This window comes from Leptonychotes weddellii, chromosome 4, assembly GCF_054177405.1.
Source record: "Leptonychotes weddellii isolate Sample4059 chromosome 4, ASM5417740v2, whole genome shotgun sequence".
Classification (NCBI taxonomy): Eukaryota; Metazoa; Chordata; class Mammalia; order Carnivora; family Phocidae; genus Leptonychotes; species Leptonychotes weddellii.
Genome location: NC_138372.1, coordinates 33,950,900 through 33,976,811, shown reverse-complemented (window position 1 = coordinate 33,976,811; position 25,912 = coordinate 33,950,900). Strand labels below are relative to the sequence as shown.

The 25,912-nt window shown below is 52.2% G+C and overlaps 1 protein-coding gene and 2 long non-coding RNA genes across 6 annotated transcripts; 2 read left to right on the top strand and 1 right to left on the bottom strand.

Moving 5' to 3' along the window:
* Nucleotides 1–4,537: 4,537 nt before the first annotated feature.
* Nucleotides 4,538–10,826, top strand: PDZK1IP1 (PDZK1 interacting protein 1). Of its 4 annotated transcripts, none has more exons than XM_081818382.1 (6): nucleotides 4,538–4,649; nucleotides 4,863–5,038; nucleotides 7,849–7,957; nucleotides 8,298–8,406; nucleotides 9,644–9,739; nucleotides 10,352–10,826. In XM_081818382.1, the coding sequence occupies exons 2-6, from the start codon at nucleotides 4,972–4,974 to the stop codon at nucleotides 10,358–10,360; spliced, it is 390 nt and encodes a 129-aa protein (XP_081674508.1). In that variant the 5' UTR covers nucleotides 4,538–4,649; nucleotides 4,863–4,971; the 3' UTR covers nucleotides 10,361–10,826. The 4 variants fall into 4 exon arrangements, with proteins under 4 accessions (XP_081674508.1, XP_081674509.1, XP_081674506.1 ...); XM_081818383.1 differs by having other exon boundaries at nucleotides 7,800–7,957; nucleotides 8,298–8,420; XM_081818380.1 differs by having other exon boundaries at nucleotides 4,539–4,649; nucleotides 8,298–8,420.
* LOC145721263 (uncharacterized) lies at nucleotides 6,031–12,439 on the bottom strand. The gene is made up of 2 exons (XR_014144857.1): nucleotides 12,281–12,439; nucleotides 6,031–6,289 (listed from the first exon to the last, which is right to left on the bottom strand). It is a non-coding gene; the product is annotated as an uncharacterized LOC145721263 (long non-coding RNA).
* A 383-nt stretch (nucleotides 12,440–12,822) lies between these two features.
* Nucleotides 12,823–19,850, top strand: LOC145721262 (uncharacterized). The gene is made up of 2 exons (XR_014144856.1): nucleotides 12,823–16,088; nucleotides 18,591–19,850. It is a non-coding gene; the product is annotated as an uncharacterized LOC145721262 (long non-coding RNA).
* Nucleotides 19,851–25,912: the final 6,062 nt, after the last annotated feature.

The following is a 25,912-nucleotide window of genomic DNA, read 5'->3' as shown; positions in this document are numbered from 1 at the left end:
GTACTTCCACAGTGATGAGCATAAGGGATGTTTCCAGATGTCTGCACCAATGGTGTATGATGATGTGGAAATAACGCAGAGGGACTGTGGTTTGTTGTCGTCGTTCTTTTTTTTTTTTTTAATTTTTTTCATTTTTAAGTAAGCTCTACACCCAACATGGGGCTCAAACTCACAACCCCGAGATCAAGAGTCACACCAACTGAGCCAGCCAGGTGACTCTGTTGCCTTTATTATTAATGAAAGAAAATGGTCAATTTCAGGGCACCTGGGTGGCTTAGTTGGTTAAGTGTCTGCCTTCAGCTCAGGTTGTGATCCCAGGGTCCTGGGATGAAGCCTGGCATCAGGCTCCCTGCTTAGGGGGGAGTCTGCTTCTCCCTCCCCCGCCCGCCCCCCCACCTTGTGCTGTCTTTTTCTGTGTCAAATAAATAAAATCTTAAAGAAAGAAAGAAAACGGTCAATTTCAGCTCGAGGTTAGTGAAATGCAGATGTATTGTTTTCCCTGTGCAAGTTCATGAACCCCTGAGTTCTGCCCATGGGCCCTTGTGAAGGGAGTGCTAAGTGAAGGGGAGCCAGGTAAGAGAAGTACTGAGTCTGAGAGGAGAGGGTCTTACCATAGTCCTAACCAGCCCACCTCCTCAGAACCTGATTAAAATGTAAATATCCATCATAGTGTGTTAACAGAGTCACAGAATCACAGGCTTCCAGAAGTGGAAGGGCCAGAACCCCTTTTGCAGATGCTCCCATTGGGTGACCTGGCTCTTGGCCTCTGCTTGCACATCTCTAGGGATGGAGAGCTCACTCTCATTCCAGGCTGGATAGCTCCAACTTCTCTGAGCAACGTGACACAGGGATGAATCAGACCCAGGCTCTGCCCTCACAGCCTGAACGTAGAGAAAGACAGGGATGCAACTACAGCTAAAATGCTTTATTCAATAATCATTCCCTGAACTCCAGGGAATGGCTCTGCCGGGCCAGAGGTAGGCACTGGATCTACTGAGACTTACTTTCATAAAGTATTTGTTGGGTGTGTGCTCAGGTACTGGGCCCAGTACTAGAGTACTGGGGGGTGACATGGACATGATGCCTTCTCTCTGGGGAGACAGACATTAAACGAGTAAGCACACAAGTCAATATGTAATTGCATTTGTGATCATGGCTGTGAAGAAATGAGCAGGGGAGACTCGGAAGAGCGACTTCAGATGGGGGAGAAAGGAGGTCAAGGAAAGCCCCTTGGAGAAAAGTGACATTTAGGATAAGACGTGGAGGATGGGTTGAAGTCTGCCAGGCAAATAGGAGGGGAAGATTAGTGGCCCTGATGTGGGAAAGAGCTTGGCTACTCTTAGGAAGAGAGAGGGGGCACTGGGGCCAGATGAGGCTGGAGAGGGGCGTAAGGACAGCTTGTGGGGTCTTCAAGCCCATGCTAAGAAGTTTGCATATTATCTTAAGAGCTGTTGGAAGCCCTTAAAGGGTTTCAGCAGGATCTGCTTGAATAAATAAAACAAGGTATCCCGGAGCTCTCAGGCTTGCCACAAAGACATTCATGAGATTGAAATACTATGAGAATGAGTGAAAAAAAGCTTTTGTTTCTGTGCTCTAAACACCCTTCTCCAATGTTGTCTCCCTGCTTGTCCTCTCTCTGCCTGGATGTCCTTCTGGAGCTGTCTTTTCTGCTTGGTCCAGCGATTCAGCTAACTTTTTTCCCTTGCATCGCCTCCTCTAGGACGCCTTCCTTAACAATTTAGTCGTCTGGGCTTCTCTACAGCACGGCCCTGAGCATGCCATGGGCACTGTTCCCAGCATGGCTGACTGTTTACATGTCAGTGTCCACCCTCTCTTCCTCCAAACCACCCATGGAAGGGGGCGGAAGTGGGGGGCTGGAGGGAGGGGAAGTTGCAGAATCTTCAGCGCCAAACCGGCCCCCTCCCGTCCCTCCCCAACCTGGCTGGGATCGGCGCTGGACTCTGCCACCTGCTGGCAACAGCTGTAATGGCAGGCAGGTGGAGGTTGGGAGAAAGGCCCCTCTTGGAAAGTCTAGGCCCACTTTGGCTTTTCTGAAAGGTCATCAATCACGCAAGGTCTAGCTAGATGGAGGACCTGTCCAAGGGGGCCTGATGATTTGGGGTGGCAGAGCTGGGCTGGGACCAGGAGGGAGGAACTGAGTGTTGGTGGAGCAGCAGCTCAGAGATGAGGACACAGAGTCCAGCCCTGTGGAGCTCCTGAGGCTTGAGTCTAGATCTTGGCCCACACCAGAGCAGCAGGGGGCCTAATTTGTTACCATGGGGACCCAGGGCCATGTCCATACAGCTGGGGAGGTGACCGCCCCCCTCAGCTGGATGAGGACGCCCAGAAAGCAGAGACCAGCTTCAAAGCCAAGTGTCCACCCACACCCCCCTTTTCCGGAACAATTTGTTTTGCTCTAAAGCTTGGGACTTTGACCTGGGAGGTGTGTTTTCCTCCTGTTGATCACCTGATGTTCTTCCTGCTCATCCCCCGCCCCTACTACCCCAAAACATGGCCCCCGGTGTCCTTGTCCTTCCCTGTATTCTTTAGGGAAGGGGGGGATGCTTGGGGAAGGGAGTCAGGACCTGATACCAGGGACTGATGGGAGAGGCTGGGCTACTTTGTGGGGGGTCACAACAGTGACACACCCAGCTCAAATTGGATCTCTCCTTCCTGGGTTTCTGGGACATCTCACTCTTCTGAGGTTTCTTCCTCCTCCTCTAACTTGCTCTTCTTCCTTTTTAAAGACCCTTATCACTGGGGTTGTGTCCAGGTCCCTCACTTCTCTCCTTTCTCCTGCTCTCTTCTTGCCACACACACACACACACACACACACACCACCACCACACGCATGTACACACATCACACGCATGTACACACCACACACACACCATAGACCCCCCCAGGGAGACCATACATTCCTGTTGCCTCAGTTACCAATGCTGTGCCACGCAGGTCTCCCAGATCTAGCTCTTTATTCCAGACCCAAGATCCTGCTGCCTTCCTAACGTTTCCTTCTGGAGGGTCCACAGGCACCACAAGCATAATACATCTGAGCCGCCCGTAGCTCATCATCTCCCCCACCCCTTCTGGAAACTTGCTCCAGTCCCTTCTGAGGCACCAGACCTCACCCTCAGCAACTCCCTGTCCGTCCAGCCACTCCCCGCCAGTCACTGCATCCAGAAGCTGTGTCCTGGCCACTCCATCCCCGAACTAGGGCTCAGATGCACAGCCACAGCCCTGTGCCACCAAGGCGCTGGGTGTGGGGTTGCTGCGGCAGCCCCCCATGATCTCCCTTTCCAGCCCTTGCCCTCCCCTCCCACACTCCACCCTAGGGCCAGAGGTGTTTTCTCAAATGCAGATATGCCCACGTGACTGCCCTGCTTAAAACTCTCCAAGAAGGCATCTTGATGTTTATTAAATTCAACTCCATTCCTTGCATTCTGATCGGTGATTCCCTGGCTGTTCATTAACACGAATGGTGCCTACTCTAGCCAAACTCTGTGCCAGAAAATTCTGAGGACACCAAGTTGGGGATTAGGGAGGAAGAATAGGACATACATATATGTATCATTCAAGTCCGAGCCAAGTTCCCCTAGATCACCAGAGGCACCCCATCTTTGGACGACAGCAGGCACGCTGCCCTCGAATGTGCACACACAGGAAGCAGGGATGAGGCGTGACACCTGACCGCTGCCACTGGCCGGACCATCCTGCAATAGAAAGGGTGACCCACAAGGTCCTGTGAACAGCAGCTTGGTGGCTTCTGGGCAGGGTGGCTGTGGAGGGACTTCCAGCGTATGCCCTGACTTCTGGGGACCCTCCATCTTGGAGACTTTGCCCCAGGATGCTGGGTCCTTCTTTCTTGGTGTCTGCGGAATCAGACTCTCAACATCTCTGGCTTCCTGTACTCCTGGAGAGGGGTGAGGCAAGGAGACCCAGAGTGACCCTTGGCCCCGGGCCTCAACAGGTACTTGGGTCATTCTTAGTTCCTGAGCTGGAGGACCAGATGGACTCCATGTGATCCTGGGGTTTGAGGGCCCAAGGGTTCAGGGCCCCAGATTAGAACCTTCCACTTGGGGATGTTTTTGCCTCCACAGCAGGGTTGTGTTCACCCACTTGTCTCCCTGTGATGGTGGAGGTTGATCAGAAGGTATGTATAATGGCCTCTGACCAAGACTGGATCTTGTCCTGGGGAGCTTCCACCCAGCTTCCAGAAGCCCCATCTGGAGCCGAGAGGAAAGCTGAACAGGACCAGGGCAGCTGGGCGGGGTAGGGAAGGCTGTGGATGGAGCCCCTCAGGCCCTCTGTCATGATCCCCACAGGAGAGGGTAGATTATAGAGCTACCGAGCTAAGCCAGGGATGGAGGGACAGAAGCCCCATGGTCTGGCCTGGCTGAGGAGGGACAGGTGAGGGGAAGAACAGGAAATGGGCTGGGCCGTGGGGGAGGGTCAGCTTGGACCTTTCCCTAGCCTCTGGGGTTTTCCCCAAGCTCCTGGCAGACAGGGGATTTCTTAATCCCACAGTCAGCCTTCCGAGACACCCCGCCCACAGGAGCAATAATGTGTCACTCCTCTCCTGAGAGCCCAGCCCCGCTGCCAGGAAGGGGGAGAGCTGACACAAAAACTGGGGAGACTGGGGCTTGGAGGTGAGGCACCAACTCTCCTCACATCTCCCCAGTCCGTAGACCTGCTTTCTTGTCCAGCCTTTAAAAGACGACCTCGAATGCCCGCTCGAGTGGGCAGGGCATGGACCTGGGAGGCCAGGCCTGGAAGCTCATTACCATGGGAGGGAGGGCAGTTTCTCTCCACCTCCCTTCCTTCCTCCCTCGCCTTTTTCCTTACTAGCTCCTCTCCTCCAGGGCCAGACTGAGCCAGGCGGATCTCAGGCAGACACTGACAGACCCCACAGCAGCCCCAGGAGCCCAGATACCAGCAGCCAGGGAGAAGGCCTAGAAGCTACCTGCAGCCATGTCGGCCCTCATCCTGCTCCTTGTGGTCCTGTTCACCGCAGTGCCACCTACCAGGTGTCAACAAGGTAGTCCAGGGCTGGGGGCTGTGGTGAGGGGGGCTGGGCTGGGTGCTGGTAACCCAGGGGTGGATGGGGTGGTCATCTGGCCTCCCTCACCACCCTGGACACCTACAATTGGGAAGAAGCAGCAGGGACTGGGCTCGCTGGAGGAACCTCCAAGGGCAGAGACCTCTGAGCAAGGCTTCTGTCTGGGACTTGTTTTCTAGGAGTGAGGAATGTGGGCAGCAGGGGAAATGTAGAGACTTGGACTGGAGACCTAGAGTAGTGAGGCCCAAGCTCTAGGAGCAGGAATTGCCCAAGAGACGGTGGGGTCCCAAGGATAGGGGTTCAGGGGCTACAAGGAAGGAGGGAGCGGGCCCAAGGTGCCCCTCATATGGCTGGCTTGTCCCAGGGGAGGGGCTGCGCTATTGGGCTGTGCCCATGTCTCTGGCCTAAGTCCTCATTGTTTCAGCTTCCTGGGCTCCGGTAGGGGACAGTGCCCCAGGGTGGCCCCCTCCACAAATCTGAGCTCTTGTCCCACCCTGCCTCTGTCTTGCTGTGCGGCCAGGAGAAAATCACTGCCCCTTTGTGAGACTCAGTTTTCTCATCCATAAAATGAGGACAATAAAGCCGCCCTGCCAACCTCCCAGGGCTGCTGCCAGGTGAGGGCGTGGAAAAGCTGCACACCAGCGAGGCACCACACCCCGAGATCCGCCGTCTGCCCTGCAGCCCAAGTCTGGGGGCTCTGCAGGTGGGATTTGGGTCCAGAGGGGACTGGCAGAGATGCTCCCAGGGTACCCCTCCTTTGCAGGGGCCCTGAGCTGGCACGCAGGTCTACTTCACCTCTGCTTCCCAGTCTCTGAAGCCCTCTTGGAAATCGCAGATCAGAGGGGTGGGGTAACTTGTGCGGATCACACAGCAGAGCAAGAAGGGGTGTAGCTGGGTGCTCGAGCCCCCGGCTCCGGGGGCCCCCCACAGACCATGTTCGGCCCCTGGCCCCTGACAAAATCCAAAGGCAGTGAAACAAGAAAAGGTTTATTTCAGGGAGGCCATCGCCGGGAAGACAGCGGACTAGCGTCTCCAGGACTGTCTCCAAAGTGCCGAAAATACTTCCAGGTTTATATAAGAAAACTGGGGAGCAAAAGTAGGCGGGTCCATGCAGGTGGGCAGTGAAGGTCAGGTCAATCTTTGTCTTGGGGTCTCGCTGGCTCAGGGCAATCCTTCTTGCCTGAAGGGGGAGTTTGGGTTTCCAGCAGCACAGGCTTTGCCCTCCAAGGCCTTTTGCCCGAGTTAAGAGATAAGCCGGAAAGAACTTCATCAATGTGAAAGTTTGAGATCACCATGGAGGGACTTGCAGTCTTTCAGGGACAGGGCTCAGGTCACCTGTCTCCTGCCCCCAGAGCCCTTGTGCTCTATGTTTACTTCAGAGCCACATGGACCATGGACGGAGGAGCAGGGACCCAGGTTCCCTGGGTGTCTGGAAGGAGTTGGCTGCAGGGTCTGGAGGAGGCAGGGAGGGGCCTCCCAGGGTTTGAGCCCTAACTCCCCATCCTTGAGTAAACCACGGACCGAGGAAACAATGGGTCTGATCCATTGTTTCTTGGGGAAACAGTGAGTCCAAAGCACTGCTTGTTGGCAGGTAAGGAGCTCAGGGTAACCACACTGATCTGGCCCCAGGTCGGAGTTCCCAGATCCCTCCCCTCTTCCCTATACGTGGCAGGCTCAGAGAGAGCTCAGAGAAGGGGCAGGGCCTTCACTGCAGCAGGAGAGCTTTAGGGTAGACTCAAGGAAGGACTTTTGAGTGAGAATGAGGCAGAATGAGGTTTTTGATGCCCAGGCTGGGCCCCTCAAAATACAGGATGGCACTAGGGATGCATGTGTTTTGGCCTGAAAACAAGACCCTCTGGGAGCCTCCTGTTGGCCTCTGTCCCCTCCTGAGACCCGCCCGCTACTGCGTGTCTATTCTCTGCAGGTTTAAGCTCTTTCAGGCTCACGGAGCACAGTGATGCCTGGGGGAGGGGAGAGCCCTTTGGGGCTGCCTGTGGCCGAGAGGAGAGATTTTGGGAAACCTTGAGGGTTGAAGGTGGTGTCAAAGGTCAAGGGTCAAAAGGTAAAGAAGATGATGAATGGGGGGGCCTCAAGCTGGTCTCTGGCCCAGTCCTGTAGGCACCCAGCTGGAGGAGATAAAAGGGGCTCAGGTTTTGAAGCTTTCTTCTGGTCCCATGACCTGGAGGAGAACTTGCCCTTCTGCCTTGCTTTTCCAAAGGTGTTCTGTCCCACCCCTCTCTCCGGGCACCCCTCTCTCCAGGCACCCCTAGCAAAAGCAGCCTTGCTTGTCCTATACTCCCACGCCCTACCAGTACCAGAGAAACCTCATTACAAAACAGGATCTTCCAGATGCCAGCCCAGTCTTATCAGCTCTGGCTGCGCCTGCCTTCTGGGAGCTGGAGAGAAGGGGAGACAACCTCGGCTGGCAGGGCCCAGGCCAGCTGTCCAGAGAGCTGCCCTTTGGTCCCTGGGGCCCAGACACTCTGTAGGGGGCCCTGCATGTGACCCACGTGGAGGGTGGGCAGGGGCTCAGGGCTGTCTCTCCTTGGCACCTCCTTCCTTTTTTGAATTCCCATTTTCCAACTGTCATCCCTCTCTAAGCTCAGTGAGGGGTTCAGGTGGGTCCTCCTTGCCACGTTGGCTGCCCCAGAATGTCTCCTCTGGTCCCGGGGGCCGGCTGATGGCCTCCGACACAGGCTCTAGCTCCGAGGTTCCTCCCTCCCCGGTTCTGTGCTTGCAGCCCCCACTGCGGCGGAGCCTGCTGCAGCACCCCGCTCCCCTCTTTCCAGACCTGGGGAAACTGCAGCCCTGGATGCAGGGCCTAATCGCTGTGGCTGTGTTCCTGGTGCTGGTCGCAATCGCCTTTGCCGTCAACCGCTTCTGGTGCCAGGAAGAGCCGTGAGTGCCACCCGGGGGCGCGGGGTCTGGGCTGGTGCGGGCTGGGCAAGCCCCGGGCCCGAGCTACCGCTCTGGTCGTGGTGAGAAGGGCCTCGGAAGCCCAGCGTCCAGTGCTGTCACTGTGTGGAAGTGACATTGAGGCCGAAGATCTCCGGGACTGGAGCTGAGGCTCTGAGGCTGCCAGACGGGGCTCTGTTGGTCCCCACAGCTCCTGTGCTCGTTCCTGGCAAGCTTCCCTCCCTGAGGTCTCAGTGTCTCTCTCTGTAGCGTCAGGACACTGGCCCCGCCTGTGATGGGGGCTGGGAAAACCTCTGGGAAAGAAGATTCCATCTTTCTTCAGGGTCAGGCGCCGTGCCACATGCTGGGGCCCAGGGGGTCCGCGGGACAGACACAGGCCCGGCGCCCCCCAGGCTCCCAGGCCGGAAAGCAAGGGGCAGTCACCGTGCCAAGTACGGACTCGACGGTAAAAGGGAGTGCAGAGGGCAGTGCTGGGCCTGCTCGGTCTGGGGGGCCAGGGCCCGTAGTCTGAGAAGGCCTGTGAGTACACGTTTATTCTGGGGGCTGATGAGTGTGGAGGAGCTGGTCTCAGGAGAGAGCAGCATGGGCAAAGCATTGCGGCTGATGGGAGGGGGCAGCGAGGACACCGGGGGTCCTAGGTCGAGGGGACTGGGCTGAAGTGCAGTCCACTCTGTGCCCCCCAACCCCGGGGCAGGCCGCACCTGCCGCTAGCTCTCACGAAGGGGGACTGGTGCCTGGGCGCCAGCCGAGGCCCCGCGCGGCCCAGTGAGGGAGCACAAGCGTTCACGGGTGGAGAGAGGCATAGAGAGGACCCGAGAGAGACTGGCGAGGTAGGCAGGACCGGGGCCCAGCAGACCCCATACACCTGCGCCCCGAACTTCAGGCTTTATCCTTCTTGCAATAGGAATCCAGTGAAAGCTTGTATGCTGGTCTTGGGATGAGAAGTGGCCTGAGCAGAAGGACTCTGGCGGCCCCGGGCTGCGCGCGTGGGGTAGGGGCAGGCAAGAAGGGCAATGAGGGGCGCTGAGCATGAGGTCAGGAGAGAGTCTGGCCTCTGGAGGCAGCAGAGGGGATGGGGGGGACACGTCTGAGAGCTGTCTAGGGCGCGGATCCCCAGAAGTTGGTGGAGGGGGTCAGCAGTGAGCAGGAGGAAGGAAGGACAGGGATGAGCGGCTTCCGGGTCGGCGGGGGCAGAGGCCACACTCACTGGGTTTAAACTTGAATAAGAGGCCAGGAGCTTTTTGTCAGAAATGCTTCCTTTTTCAACTGACCCAGGCTGTGCCTTGAGTGGATGTGGACCATGTCTGCACCCGGTGCCGGGGAAAGCCGTGTAGACATCTGGGGCAGACACCAAATCCCGTTGGGTCTTGAGCTGAGGCCAGAGGAGAACCGCAGAGGGAGGCCGGGCCATGGTCGGGGAGAGGTCTTGGATAAATCTTTTGCAAATCTCAGGCCGGGACCTGAGGCCCCCACCTTGGAGCAGGAAGGGCCAGAATCAGACCACTGACAGGGGCCTGGCTGGAGAGAGGGGCTTCTGGCGAGGGCCAGCCTCTGCCCCTGGGCTTGTGAGAACCAGTGTCTAGAACAGAGCCTGACTGGACAAGGGGGAGGAGGCAGAACAAAGAGGATAGGGACCTGAGGAGCCCTACTGATGAGCCTCGTCCACAGGGAGCCCATGAACATGGTCATGACCGTTGGAAACAAGGCAGACGGAATCCTGGTAGGAACAGACGGAAGGTACTCCTCGATGGCGGCTGGCTTCCGGTGAGGGGCCAGCACAGGGCCAACCACCCTGTGCTCCAGAAGGACTGGGTGCTTCTGAGAGGTGGGGGTGGAAGGAGGGGGGAGGGCAGGGAAAGAGGAGGACTCATGTTGGGAAGGGCTCAGTGAAGAGAGGAGCTGAGGGAGGGATGCGGTGGGGGCTTTGTGAGGACGCAGGGCTCCTGGGGGACCACCAGCTCAGTAAGGGGATGGGACTGGTGGGGGAAGCGGCTCAGCCAGCTGACTGGGACTCATACGGAGGGGTGGAGAGGTGCAGTGGGGCAAAGGGACTCAAGGAGGGAAGGGGACTCAATGTGTGGAGAGGGATAAGTGGGGGAGGCAGCTCCGTGGGGAGATGGGCTCCATGAGGGGATTGTTTGGTGGGGCTCCAGTGGGGGAGGGGCTCAGCATAGGAGAGAGATGGGGCTCAGGGAGGGGAGGGGTACTGAGAGGCCTCCAGTCACAGGTGCACCTGGAACCAGACATGGGTAGGGGAACTCCCTTCTGGCACTCAAGTATATTTATTCTGGAAGATCCTGCCCTCACAGGTGTAGCATAGAGCAGGGTGAAGGGGATGGCACGGAGGGGGTGATGACCCCTGTCATCCTCTTTCAGCTCCAGTGAGCACGAGAATGCCTATGAGAATGTCCCCGAGGAGGAGGGCAAGGTCCGGAGCACCCCCATGTGACCCCTACTTGCGTGTGGCCCCCAGCCCTGACCCCAGGTGCCTGTGATGGATACCCGACTCATCACCCAAGCCGCTCCTTCTCTGTGCAGGAACTTACAGTAAGGGGCCGACTCTTCCAACCCTACACTGCCCACCTTCCCTTTGACTGTCACCAGCCAAAGCCAGAGCTGTGTCCAGGTTGGGGCTCAGCTGTGGCCCTAGGGTTTCCTGGCAGGTCTCCCACCTAATTCAATTCAGAAGACCCTTCTGAAGAGGACAGTCAGCTCATCACCTCCCACCTTGCCTCACATCCTCTCCCTCTAACTGCGGAAATGGCTCTCATTTCTGTGAAATAAAGATGTTTTGTATTTCCAGGCCTGATGTTCCCAGGGCTCAGAAACAGCCCCTCAGGCTTACAGCCAGGCCCAGTCTTGCTTTCTGAATCATGACAATCACCTTCCAAAGCTACTGTCATGGTAGCTCTGGAGGATTACCCAGGACACCCTCTCTGGGAGGCCCGATGGGGCCAGGGAGCTCACCCACTCTACCCCTTGTTCCAGGCAGAGGCCCTCCTGCCAGTGCCCCTCCCCTGACCTACCCTTAACAGCTGTGATTCTGGGCCCTTCCTTGTTCAGTCCTGATACCCCTCCCTATCCTCTATGCTGCCTGGCTTTGTAGGTGGTTCACGCAACCCTTACCCAGGCAGCTCTAGCCTGCCTCGGCTGGCCTTTGAGCATAGGAAGTTCTGAGACAGAGCTTGGGCTAGGACTCACGAAGCCCGCCTTTGAGTCCCTGTCCCCTGCAGACTTATTATGTGACTTTGGGAGAGTCACAGTCCTCTCTGAACTCAGCTTCCCCTCTGGGGAGGCTTTGGCCAGTTTCACTGCAAAGCTGGAGTAGAATCACCCTCACCAGTGCCCCTGATTCCTGGTCCTGGGGGGTGGGGGTGGGGGTGGGGGTGGAATCAGGGAACTGGGTCCCAGGGAGAATGAAGCGAGAGCTAGTGGGGAGGAGGCATACTCAGTGGGCGGGGGCTGACCCTGGAGGCCCCCATCCCTGTGACTGTCATTCTTCTGGGGACGGAATCTGGGCTGACAAGCTGAGAAAGACCCAGCCAGGGGCACTCCTAGGTGCAGAGGAGTGGGGCTAGAGGGAAGGAGGCAGTCCACCTTGTCCCAAAGATCTCCCTCGGTCAGCTGCCCCAACCAGTGATGGCCCCTTCACTTCCCCACTGTAGCCGTCGCTCTGCTGTTCGAGGGTTTCAGCCAAACGCTCCAGGGAGGCCCCATCTGAGATCTGATTTAGCCTTTCTTACCACACTGAGGTCTAGTTTGTAGCCTGCGGCAGAGGGAAGAGCCCTGTGCAGAGGGAAGGCAGGGTCTTTGCCCCAGGCCTGCCCTTGTCTGCTGTGTGACTCAGGACAAATTGCCTCCCCTCTCTGAGCTTCAGCTCAGTGAACTGTGGATGTGCTTATGTGGGCAGATGCCTTCTCACCCACTGCTGCCAGTTCCAACTCTGCATATTCCTTTTTCTTGGCTATGCCAAGGTTCCTCTTCCCCTAGGAAGTCTTCCTTGACTAGACCAGAGGGCAGAGCCAGGGGGCCAGCCAGCCCAGCCTCTAACTTACTGGAGGAGGGATGGAGGTTACTGGAGGGCCTCTGCTAAGGCACAAACACCCTCTTCTTCCTTTTCTAGTCTCCTGGTCTGAACCTTTTTGGCTGCCTGGATCTGATTCTCCTTGCACGAACCTCCATTTCCTCCCACTGCTGCCCCGAGTTGTCCCTGAGGGGCTGGGCGGGGGGTGGTGGTGGTTCAGGTCTGGCCCCACACACCCTCCAGCGTAGAAAGCAGAGCCACCATCCCTTGGCCTCTCTCACCTGTGAGGCTGTCCAGCAGGGGCCGGTGGCAGTCGCTGTCCCGCCTGGTTCCCGGGGCAGGCCACCCTCTCCCCCCGCCTCGGCCTCTCGGGGAGCCTCCTCAGCCCTCTCTCCACACTGGAGGAACCAGGATGGTGGGAACTCTGGGGTCCTTGCAGATGCTGGGCTGGCACTGACCTTCCCCCCCCGCCATGTTCCTGCCCTGGCAGGGAGCAGGGGGCATGGAGCTGCTGGCCCCAGAGCCCCCAGTCCTTATCGCCTGTTCCCACCTGCTAGCCGGGCCAGAGGAGGGAGGGAGAGGAGGCTGGGCCCGGGCCAGGGCGGTGCTTAATGACCCTCCGGGGCCTAATCTCAGGCTGGCAGCCGCGGAGTGGCTCAGGCTCGCTCCTGGAGGAGGCTGATAACACACCAGCTGGGCCCCCCACCATCTATCGGGGCTGCACAGCCAGTCCCAAGGGGGCAGCGATCAGGGGGCCTGGGGAAGGGAGCCTCTGGGCTGGGGCGGGGGTGGTGGGGGAGGTGGGGCATGGGGGGTGGGGAGGCGAGACCCTCCCCCGCCAGCCCTGGGGGGAGGGGATTCTCATCTCCTTGAGTGACAGACACGGGGAGGGAACCGGCCGCCGGAGCCTGTGGGCTGGCCCAAAAGGACCCCCAAATGGCTGGTGGGCCTTCACGACTTCCTGCTCCCACCCCGCCCTTTTCTCCCACCCAGTCCCTGTCTCCTTCTTTGCTCTCCCAGCCTTTATGGATCACTGTCTCCCTAAGTGCACCTCTTGGTCTCTGTTTTTATCTCCATCTTCTAGTCTCCTCCTCCTCCTCCCTCCACCTGAGCTAGTGCTCACCATCTCCTCTCTCCCCTTGCATCTTTCTCTGTGTCCAGTGGGTTCCCCTGCGCGCCCCACCTGCCCAAGCGGCCTCGTGCCAGTCCCTTGGCTGGGGACAGTCCTTCGCTCTCCCTTCTTCGTGTGGCATCCTCTCCCACTGATCCCTCCACCCGCTCTCTGGGCAGAATGCTCAGGTTGCGCAGGCCCTGGCTATAGGGCCCGGAGATTCTCTTACTGCTAGAGGACATTCTTGCTCTTCCTGCTTCCTGGAACAGGGCTCGCACCTTTCTTTTTCCTTCTCTATCTAAAACGTGTGAATTTCACAGGGTTACATCCAAACTCAGGCACTAAAGGCTCTGCCCAGGAACTGCAGAGTTAGAGGTAGATTGCCGTGCTGCTTACTTCAGTTAGACTCCAAGAGGAACTTCCAACCTGGAGTTGGTTTCAAAAAAAGGGCTGTGGAATTCTATCTCGAGTGTCACCTGTTAATAAGACAGAGTGCCAGGTGGCTGGAATGATTTTCAAGACGATTTCCCTTGGGGCGCCTGGGTGGCTCAGTCATTAAGTGTCTGCCTTCTGCTCAGGTCATGATCCCGGGGTCCTGGGATCGAGCCCCGCATCGGGCTCCCTGCTCCACGGGAAGCCTGCTTCTCCCTCTCCCACTCCCCCTGCTTGTGTTCCCTCTCTCGCTGTGTCTCTCTCTGTCAAATAAATAAATAAAATCTTCAAAAGAAAAAAAAAAGGTGATTTCCCTTATGCTCAGAGTAACCTGAGCAGAAATACTGCTTCAAGGAGCCATCAGATCAAGACTACAGCTTCACAGACATGGCTCCCCCAGCCTAGGGTACGGGGTGGGGGGTGGGAGTGCAGAGTGGCACTCCAGGGGTGATCCCAGTCACACGCCCTCTGCCTTGTCGCCTTGGACCAGAGTTCACAGGTGAGTCAGATAGTTGGAGCCAGCAGAACTTGCTCTGGGACCAGGGTGGGAGGCATCTGCCTCTCCTCCAGCTCTGGCTTGGGGCCTGGACCCTCCAGCTTGGCTCTCCTCCCCATTTCCAGTCTCCAGAAGTGCACGCAGTGGCCAAGAGCTTGAGCTTGAGAATCATGCAGAGTCTTCTTCAAATTCCAGCTCTGTTCCTCACCGCTTGTGGACCGCCCAGCCTATCAGCTGCCCCACTGGCTTGCCAGTAGGCTTGCTTCTGTTGGGTCGTCCCTGCAGGGCTGCTGGGGGGAGACAGAGATAATGTACACTGTTACTGCACCTGCCACTGCCAGAAAGCCCTCCAGGTGCAGGGAAAGCTCCTTGCCCACCCGGGGCTGGGCCTTCCTCTGGGCTATTCCAGCCATCTCTGTGGTCTGTTTACTTGCCAGGCCCGGGAGCTCCCGGAGGGCAGGAACGGGGTCACTTCCCTCTGCATCACCAGCACCCAAGACAGGGCTGGACTCAGGGGAAGGGAAGCCCCAGATGTGGTGAGGAAACCCAAAGAAAGGGACTAAGCCCAGTTGCTTGTCCAGGTGTATTCTGTCCATACCCTTCAGCACACATAGGTGCAGAAGAACACATGCAAACATGCACGCACACGTACTCGCTCTTTCCTGCTCTCCGAAGGTCGTGGGGTCAGTGATGAGCCCCCCTGAACATCCATGCTCCACCTGCCTTGTCTGTCTGCCTGGAGCCTTGGCTGCCATCTGGTGGCTGCACGCTCAATAGGAAGGGCGGATCAGCAGAGCGCTTTTAACTTGAGCTTCAGCAGGGCTCTTCCCCCTTAAGTGCTGTACCAAAGGCTTTCCCACGGCATGGCTCCAGGGACCCCGCCCCCCCGCTGCCCCCCAGGTTGTGCCCGCACCTTGCTCATCTTCCTGTAGGCTTCAAAGGCAGCTGGCCTCCAGTGCTTCCCCGCTGTGGCCTCAGAGGCCAAGTCTGCGAACACCTTAGGTTGCAAGCATGACTGATGGGGGCCAGGCTCTTGGGGGCTTCGTCATCCTGGTCCTGATGACACACCTCCCTTTCTCTCGGAAATGACCTGGGAGCCCAGTGGCTTCTGCCCTGGGGTGCTATTCCAGAAGACAAGGATGACAAAGTTTCTGGGACATGTTCCTTGGAGACCCCCTGGAAAAGCAAAATAGGGAGAGCTTGATGAGAGAGAGAGGAGGAAAGAGAGAGAAACAGAGAAGTCCAGGATGAGTTCCAGTATTGTTCTGAGCATGCTGGAAGGTGGTGGAGCCTGAGACCTTGCGCTGGGCTACGCAGGCCATGTGTCCACTAACCCGGCCCTGCAAGCCAGTTTGGGCCTGTGTCTGCACGAAGGGAAGAGGCGCCTTTTTCTGATTCTCAGGCCCCATACAGCCTAGTGAATGGCATTGAGAATGGCAGGTACCAGCGGACAAGCAGGAGTGTGTGGGGGGTAAGGGCGCATTTATGGGCATGTGGAATTGAGGAGCCTCTGGGCATCTACAGGGGGTGGGCTGGAGGGCAAAGTGGGTGTACAGTTCAGCTCTGGCTCAGGTGAGCGGTTAGTAGTCGAGCCAGAGATGTTGCCTTCAAGTTGGATGCCCACTGGGAGGTTAAGAGCCAGGTCCGGGTCAGGCAGGCTGGATATAGCCGTGCTTAGACACGTAATACCAAGTGACCTTGAATAAGTGAACTCAACTCACCAAGCTCTAGTTCATTCACCTGTAAACTGGGGGCAGTAAACGGTATCTATCTGATAAGAGATGGTGTAAAGATTAAAAGAAACAATGCACATAAAACACATCGAATAGTGCCTAGCACACGGTTTGTACACAATAAATGTTAGCTATTGTCTTTTATTTCTGTTATTATTATAGGATGGGCTGAACTGCATGCAAGACCGCAGTGTGTCAGAGCTAGCAAAATCCTTAGAATCATTTAGCCCAGGTCGCTAATATTGTACTGTGGAATCTGAAGCCCGAGGTCATGTACCAAGTTGGGGTGAGAGGCAGCTAGAGGCTCTGCATGGCTGGTGAGTACAGAACATGCTGGGCCCAGCTGCTCTTTTGCGCCTCTGGGGGTACCAGTGTAAGAGCTGGTTACGTGGGTTCGTTCTGCATCACCGAGGCCGGTACAATTCTGCATGCAGACTTTGCAAATGAATAACCAGGCTCTTGACCAGTTCTAGCTGTGAGCCCACGTGTGGGATGGAGGTGGTGAGGACAGGTGCTGGTAAGGAGGGGAAAGGGTCAGGGAGGAGAGAGAGCTCCAGCAAGCAGAGGGGAGAGGGACAGAGAGGGAGGGGGAGAAGCTGATGGGAGCATCTTCCAGGCCCCAAGAGCTAACAAGCTGGAACGAGAGACTGGGAAGGACCTTCCCTCAAACCCATATAGAGCGATGGCAGGGTTGGCGGTGCTGGTTTTTACATAGAAGCTGAGGGCTACTATATGGGGAGGGAGGGTGCTTTGTGATTGGAGCCTCATTCTGATCCTACCAGCTGCATATAACTGGGCCCATTTTCTTTTTTTTTTTTAAGATTTTATTTATTTATTTGACAGAGAGAGAGGCAGCGAGAGAGAGAACACAAGCAGGGGGAGTGGGAGAGGGAGAAGCAGGCTCCCCGCGGAGCAGGGAGCCCGACGCGGGGCTTGATCCCAGGACCCTGGGATCATGACCTGAGCCGAAGGCAGACGCTTAACGACTGGGCCACCCAGGCGCCCCAACTGGGCCCATTTTATTGGGGAGAAAATGCAGACTCAGCAAGGGAGGTGACTTTAGTGGCACTGGCCTAGTTAGTGGCATTGGACAAGTCTTTTGACTTTAAATCCATTGCTAATTCTACCCCAGCATAGAGTTCTCCCTCTCTCTCTCCCTCTGTGTGTGTGTGTGAAATGGGGAGCTGAAGAAAATAGAGTGTTTGCCATCGCAAAACTTACCATGCATTTGGAAAGATGCATCTGGGAAAGTGGAGAGGGATCCCTTCAAGCATCTAAGCGGAGCGGTCAACATTTGCCATTTCTGCCTCCATCCTTCCCGCCTGCTCCTCCACCTCATAGCCTCGATTCCACCCCTAACACTGCTGAGATGGCTCTCACCAAGGGCACTAGAGTCCCATCTTCTTGTCACAAGGTGTGATGGTTTATCTGATCCTTCTTCTCTCAACATAATAGGATCATGGCCATTTTCTCTGTGGCGCTGCTCCTGACCACCAGCCCTCAGCTCGCCAGGTTCCCACAGGACGGTGGGCTCACGTTGGTCATGGGGTTGTTCTCTGAACAAGACTGTGGACTTGGAATTCCATGAGGCAGAGATGCATCTGTCTTGTGTATTGTAGTGTCCAAGTGCCCAGCACAGGCCCAGAGTACTGGGGGTCCCCAGGACATGTTTGTTGAAGGAATGACATGGGGACCAAATCCACTCAGTTCATTCCCATTACTGCCATGAAGTATCAACTTCCAATTAGCAATAATCGCACCTCGGATAAACCTCATTGGCTACGATACTTCCAAATCAGTCCCATTCCATCTGGTCCCCAGTTGCCTCATGCACCACTCCTCGGGTACCTTAAGTCCAAATGGAATCCCGATATTTCGCCAACCTGAGTACCCTGTTCTTGTTAGCGATACCATGACTCATCCACCCAGGTCAGAGACGGGATTCACACCGAATTCCCCTCTCTCAACGCCACTCCTGCTCCCCTGCTTCTGGCTTCCAGCTCACCTGGATGTTTTCAGCTACTTTTCCTGTCTCTCTGTTTTCACTCATGCTGCATGCTCACACCAGCTTCCATGCTGCCACTGGAGAGACTTTTCCTGAGCACAGCCAACTGGGACCCAGCCCTCTGCACCTGCGAGGCGATCCCCACTGCTCCCGGCAGGTGCAGCTTAGTGGCTGTGGGCATGGGCTTCAAGCCAGACTTCTTGGGCAAATCCCTCCCTGCCAACTTTATGTTAGTGTGATGTTGGGCAAGTTCATAACAAAGGTACCTCAGCACCTGGATCTGAAAATTAGGGGTAAAATGATGCCCATCTTATGGGGCTGCGGAGAAGAGTAAATGAGTTCATGCATGCACAGAAAGCATATAGTAAATGGTGAGTGTGAGCAACAGCCCGCATAGTTTTCCTTCCCATTGTGCCTGCAGTATCTTGAGCAGCCAGATGGCCACACTGAAGGCCCTCTGTGACTCTCCAGCTTCTGTTCTCCCGCTCTTGGCTGCACACTTTACACTGCTTGAAGTTCTCCAGCCTCCCATTCCCTCTCCTCCCACACCGCTTCACATCTTCGCGCCTGTGTTGTTCATGTTCACGGCTCATCGTGTTCCTTCTGCCAGGCTCACATCCTTCAGGACGGCTCTCTGACACCCCTTTCCCTCCCCATGTTCTATGTCTGTGAGCTCCTGGAGGGCAGGACATCTGGCATAATCCCTGTACAGAGCAAGTGCTTGGTGTTTGTTGAATGACTGAATATGTTAGCTGGTCCCAGCTCTGCCAATTAAATCTGGATAACTCTAGTCATTGTGTCTCTTCCATCAAAGCCCTGAAGCAATAGCCCTTCCTCAGGACAAACTCCCAGGAGTGGAATGACTCCATCAAAGAATATGAGCATTTCTTTTTTTCAAGATTGCATTTTTAAGTAATCTCTACACCCAGTGTGGGGCTTGAACTCACAACCCAGAGATCAAGAGTCACCCGCTCCATGGACTGAGCCTGCCAGGTGCCCCAAGAATATGGGCATTTCTAAGGCTCTTGTAAAGTACATGCTCTCTATTGGTTTCTCTAAGGGTTGAATCCATTTACACTTAATCAGTTCTACCGCAATGTAAACATTAAGCGGAGGGGAAAGATTCCAGTTTGCTTTGAGCTGAACACTTTCTAAAAGCTCATTCACAAAATACAGTGCTTTCTTTTTGCAAACGTCTGTTCCTGTTATCCTTTCTCCCTATTGCTTGTAACATCTTGATTAGCCACCAGATGGCAGAGTTCACACAGTCCCCGGGAAGATCAATGCAACCAGCACCCCACCTTTTCTTGTGCAGAGAGAGGAGTCTGCCCAGGCTGGAAAGAGAGATGAAGATCACATCATACAAAATGCTCATCAGTGTCTTCTGGCCCCTTTTTCTACATGTTCCTGATGCTCAAATTTTATGGTGTCTTTTAGAGCTTCTTTGGGCTCTGAAGTAGAGAGATACGGTACAAGATAAATGTACAGTATAAGTACTATAAAGTGAAGCAACCTGAAAGCACTGAAAGGAAATGCTGTGTCCAAATTGCCCACTTCCCATCTCTTGTAACACAAGGCTCTGCCAATATATGCTATTTGACTTCCAGAAGGTAATTCCCTCTTCAGTGAACTGACCAGAGCTCCTACAATTCTTTACACACAATGTTCAGCATTTAATAAAAACTCAACCAAAATACCAAGAAATAGTCCAATTGATCAAAAAAGCAAAAGAAAAAAACCTTAGACAATAGAAATAGTCCCCTGGGTGACCCAGGTATTGAGTAGCCAGACAGAGACATTGAAATAACTATGACTAATGTGTTTAGAATATAGAGGGGAAAAAGAAGAATATCATTTAATAATTTGATCTATAAAAAAGAGTGAAATGGAAATTCTAGAAATATTTAGCAAAGTTTTGTAGTTTGGGCCTATAGGCTTGAACATATTTTTGTAAAATTTATTCCTACATGTTTTATAGTTGGGGCTGCTACTATAAATGGACTTGTGTTTCTAGTTTCATTTTACAGCTGTTCGTTGCTTCTATCTACAAATACAACTGATTTTTGTATGCTGACCTATTGGCCTTTGTGTTGGGGGTTCCCAAGACCACCATCAGGTTTGATGATTCACTGGAAGAACTCAGAGAATTCAGAAAAGCTGTTCTACTCACAATTAGTTTATTAGAGTGAAAGGATGTACATTAAAATCAGCAAAGGAAACGGGCACATAGAGACCAGAAGTGAGATTCATGCTCTCTTCTACCAGTGGAGTCAATGAATAGCACTTGATTCTCCCAGCAATGACGTGTGACGACACATACAAAGAATGGCCAACCAGGGGAGCCTGCCTTAGCCTTGGTGTCCAGGATTTATTTTTATTGGGGGTCAGTAATTTAAGAATGGAGAATGTGACTGACCTTAGTTACTCAATCTCTCCAGCCTCTTCAGAGGTGGAAATGATACAGCATGGCCCAAGGTCTCCACCATAAATCACATTGTTAGCATAAATTCCCTGGTGAGGTCCAAGCCCCAGGTGTACCGGGACACTCATCAGACAAGATATTTTAAGAGCTTAGAGCTGATCTCCCCAGAGTCAGTCAAAAACCAGTCTGTTTTCTGGCATGTGTAAGGTTTGAACATCTCAAGTGTGATGAGTTAATTCTTTAGTGCACAACCTTCTATCTTGTAACCTTCCCAACTTAGTTATTAGTGTTGGTAGATTTTTGTCTTTTAAGGTTTTATTTATTTATTTGAGAGAGAGAACATGAGCAGGAGGAGCGACAGAGGCAGAGGAAGAAGCAGACTCCTCACTAAGTAGGGAGCCCAATGTGGGGCTTGAGCCCAGGACTCTGAGATCATGACCTGAGCCGAAGGCAGGTGCTTAACCAACTGAGCCACCCAGGCACCCCTTGGTAGCTTTTTTGTAGATCCCCTAGGATTATTTTAATTGACTTTATTTTAGAATGGTTTTATATTTATAGAGAAATTGACAATATAATATAGAGTTCCCATACCCTGCACCTAGTTTCCCCTATTATTGACATTTTACATTAATGTGGTACATTTGTTATAATTAATGAACCACTATTGATACATTATTATTAACTAATGTCAATAGTTTTATTCAGATTTCCTTAGTTTTTACCTAATGTCCCTTTTCTGTTCCAAGATCCCATTCAGGATACCATGTTGTATTTAGTTGTCACATTTCCTTTGGCTCCTCTTGGCCATGCTATGGAAGTTTCACAGACTCTCCCTGTTTTTGATGACTTTGTTAGAGTCTTAGATAGATGAATTTGAGGAGTCTTGGTCAGGTATTTTTTAAGATGCCCCATTAATGGGATTTGATATTTTTCTCATGATAAGACTGGATTGAGTTATTGGGAAGAAGACTACAGACATTTTCACCATATCAGAGGGGCTGTTCAGCCACTTCAACTTATAAAGTACTATTCCAGAATGAATTTCAAAATACTCACAAGATAAGATGATGATCAAGGATGTCCTAAGAGTACCTCTTAGCTTAGCCAGAACATAGGGGATCCAGGAAGTTCTGGCCATGGAGTCACGCCCAGCAAACCACCTAGCCCAAAGGTCCTCACTGGACAAGTTTTTCCTCTGTAGACTGGAACAATAGCATCATTTAAAAAGTGAAACATGATACTCTGAGTCAATAGATTCAAGAATAAAAATAATTCCCTATGAATTCAAATAACGTTATTCACCTGTGCACACAATTTTGAAGCACAAGTCAAAATACTTAAAGGAAATGAAGTGCTTTGAGCCAGTTTATTTCATAGAGAAAAAGTTGTGCTACCCTGATTCAGGAGATGGAAAGCTTCTGATGGCACAGGTGTGTGGTCTCACCCAGTAAATTCATTAGCTTCAGAACCAAGTAAGGTTTTGGCTCTGACATTAGCTCTTGTTGAAATAGTTAAGAACAGGGGCACCTGGGTGGCTCAGTTGTTAAGCATCTGCCTTCAGCTCAGGTCATGATCCCAGGGTCCTGGGATCGAGCCCCACATCGGGCTCCCTGCTCCGCGGGAAGCCTGCTTCTCCCTCTCCCACTCCCCCTGCTTGTGTTCCCTCTCTCACTGTATCTCTTTCTGTCAAATAAATAAAATCTTTAAAAAAAAAAAAAAGAAATAGTTAAGAACAGGCAAGATGAGACAAGAAGAAAGCATTTCATTCCTTTAAAGGAAGCTTACTCAGTATGCACATGAGGAAGTTACTCAAGACTGGGAAAGCACACCTGTACGTCTTAGCAGGAGTGAAGTCAAAGGCTCATGGTCTGGGAATATTTTGTGTTCCCACCAGTAAGAGTGAAAAACCTCAGAATTCATAAGCCATCAGGTAAAGTACTCAGAGGGAGTTTGTCATAGTAGTGGGACAAAACGAGACCTAGACTTAATGCTGCTGTGGTCCAACAAAGCAAGGAAGCAAGACTTCAAAGGATCACACTGTCTCTGAGTAACTTAACTGCCCTCTAAGAATAAAGCCCCCAAATACTTAGAGCTATTCACCTAGTGGCCAATAGTGGAATCAGATTATGGATGTAGAAATAGATCAAATTAGGCATAAACCAACATTAACAGAAGATGTAGGCAGAGTCATGCTGTGCATTCCAAAAGACACCCAGTCTAAACCAATCAGATCAGTGGACAATCTTTATCACTGCTTGTGTTAGGACTTCGTGACCATGAAGAAGAAATTGTCTTCCTCATGCTGAAAAAGCCCTACCTAAACATTAAGAAGCCATTCGTCCTGTATCAGCATTGACATGAGAGTGGGCTGTGGGAGAGAAGGTGTGGGGAGAAGCGGAAAAGGCCAGCACTAGCAGACGACAGTACAATCCTGGGATGGAGAGACCTGAGGGGCTGTTGGCTTCGGAGGCATTTCCAGAGGAAAATGTTAGGGTGGGCAAGGGAGTTGGTGGCCGGCTCTCGCTGTTCCAGAATCTTTTGTTTGACCGTTTCTTGAGACTTCTCTTGAAAGCAAGAGTTATGTAAGTATGCTCAGAATTTCCTGATCATTATCGCAGAAGTGAAGGAGAAGTCATAGCAGAGAGACTTCCTGTTAACAGGGAGGTTAACTTTGGTTTTCCAAGAACTCCAGACCCCAGCTACAACTTTAGTCTGACCCTGTAGGGTCTTGGTGACCTTGGCTGTTAAAACTGAGTGAAAATGGTAGATGATCTGGTTAGCCTTTGGCCGAACTGAACAATTGTAAGGTAAATGAAAACTCAGATTTGAGGGTTTAATCCAGGGTTTATTCAAGGTTCTCCAGAGAAACAGAACCAATAGGTTATATATATATATATCAGGCAAGATGAGACAAGACATAACATATATATATATGTTATGTTATGTTATATATATATATGTTATGTTATATATATATGTTATGTTATATATATAACATTGTGTGTGTATGTATATAAAAATACAAATATATATAAAATATATAAATATATATATATAAAATAAGGAATTAGCTCATGCAGTTATGGAGGCTAAGAAGTCTCAAGATACGCAGTCAGCACTTTGGAGACCCAGGAAAGCCAGTGTATAGTGTTCCATCTTGAATATGAAGGCCTGAGAACCATAGGAGCTGACGGTGTAGCTCCAGTCCAAAAGCCAGCAGGCTTAGGACCAAGAAGAGCCAATGTTTCAGTCCAAGTGTGAAGGCTGGAAAAGATTTGATTTCCCAGCCCAACAGTCAGGCAGGAAGTGCTCATTTTTCCTGAGCTTCTTTGTTCTATTTAGGTCTCCAGTTGATTGGATGATGCATACCCACATTGGGGAGGGCAATCTGTTCTCCTCAGTCTACCCATTCAAGCAGTAAGCTTATTCAGAAACACCCTCACAGACACACCCAGAATAATGCCTGGCCCAATGTCTGGCACCTGGGGCCTAGTCAGGTTGGCACATCAGATTAACCATTCCATTCAGCAATTGAAATGCAGTAAACTCGGGGGAAAGAGTGTGCAAAGAGCATGTGACTAGAGTCGAAAGTCCATTGTAGGAAATTTTGTTCCTGGCAGTGTGACTTAGTAGAAAATACACTTAATTCCTTCAGTCTTTGAACAGGTAAAACCAACTCTTGGAGGAAAGGAAATTGAAGAGAGAGGGCACAGGTAGAAGAAGGAAAGGAGAAGGCAGCCACAAGCAAAGAAGAAGATGGCAGGAAATAGAGAAAAGAAAGCAAAAGTTGTAGAACAATAGAAAGGCCAAAGGACTGAAAGCTACAGGTTTCTTTTAAAATGAGCACTTTGGGGGATCAAGTCATCAAATATTAATCGTAAATGCTGGGTCTTCCAGAGTTGTTGTTGCCCTTATGGCACGTTTCCTGTCATTTACGGTGTCCCTCTGCCCTCTCCAATATGTTAGGAGGGAAAACAATTCTAAGGGTTTTTGATGATCCTTGGTTGATATTTTGTGAGCTCCCTGAGGTCTGTACCAGCACTAGAAGTGTCAGCTGAGAAAGGGGAGGGCATAACCAAAACTCACTGTATGGTCCTTAGCAGTGGCAGATACCAGGAGGGCTTCACGGACCGCATTCTAACTCCAAGTCTCCACATTCGAATTCTAGAGGTCCTTTTCCATTCTATCCCATGAAGCCTGTGGATGAAAAATTGGTCTCTTCCCAGATCATCCTCTTGGTAATTCTGCTTCCATCCATATTGTGTTCATTATACAACAGCTGTCTTTATTACCATCTCATTAGTATCTCTGAGGGGAGTCATTTCCATGGTGATACTAAAACTTATACCTTTAGAGATGTTACTAACACTCACCGGTTTAGAAGTGCCCCCTAAGGGCAATCGAGTGGAGGGTTATTCTCTGGCCAGCTTGGGGTCAATGTGTCATGGCAAGTCTCCCTCCTACATCCTTTATGGGTGAGTTTTATCAATAATGTTGGATTAGTGGAGATGAGCACTTAGCAACGTGAAGTCTCACAGAAAATTTTTTCCTTAACTCTAAGTAAGATTGCTGCTTGCCAGATTCATGAAGGAGCCCAGCCTGATAGTGAGGGTCTAAAAAAATAGACGTCACCTCCTTTGGGAAGCATGTCCTACCTGACTTACTGTCACCAGTCACCATCACCACATGGCCGCTTAGCAATCGCTTCCTTAGGCTCCCATTGCACCCTGGGCAAATCTGAGGAACAGTGCTCTTCACGATGTATTATAAACATTGTTTTACTTACCTTCTTCCTCACTGTACTGAAAACTCCTCTCAGTCAAAAACCGTGCCTAATTATCTTTGATATCTTCAATTTCTAATATGATTCCTACCCCACAGTAGAGTCAATAAATGAGTAAGTGAATGAATGTATTGCTAATAAAAACGGAGAAAAGGGATTGAATTCAAGAGAAAACTTTGTGACTGAGTCTGATGAGTGAGGATGGGAGAGAAGTAGATGGCTCTCTAGCTTTAGGAACTGGGTGGTTGTTAGAATCATTAATAAAGTTAATGAAAGTTTGTTTTATTTTGGTGGGAGAACATAGAAGTATAGTATTTTTTAAAATATTTTTTTAACTTTTCTTTTCTTTTTTTTTTTTTAAGTAAGCTCTACACCCAGTGTGGGTCTTCTTGAACTCACAATCCTGAGATCAAGAGTCATGTGTTCTACTGCCTGAGCCAGGCTCAATCATACCCAGAAGTATGGTAGTGTTTTGCACCGGTCTCAGCCTATCAATAACCAATGTGGCTGGACCAGCGCTGTGGCTCTTACGAATGCAAGACACCCTTCAGCAACAACCATAGGAAACCTTGAAACAATAAAGGTGTATTACTTACAAGACCTGTAAATTACACAACACAGCTAGGGCCACGCAGCAAAGTTGTGGGTAAAGAGAGCATGCATGGGCCTGGTATTCTGCTTTTATTGGGGTTGAGGGTTTCTCAGGCTCACTTTTTTTTGGTGAATTTAAGACGTAAAAGTAGAATTTAAAATACTGGAGGAGAAAAAACAAGTGGCCCAAATAGTTATCAAAATCAACCAAAACCCTTCCAGCCCTTGGGAAGGGGAGAGGAGATCTAGAACAAGCAGCTTGGTTTTAAAATATGGCATGATCTTCTTAATTGTAGGAAACAAACTGAGGGTTGCTGGAGTGGGGGGTGGGGTGGGAGGG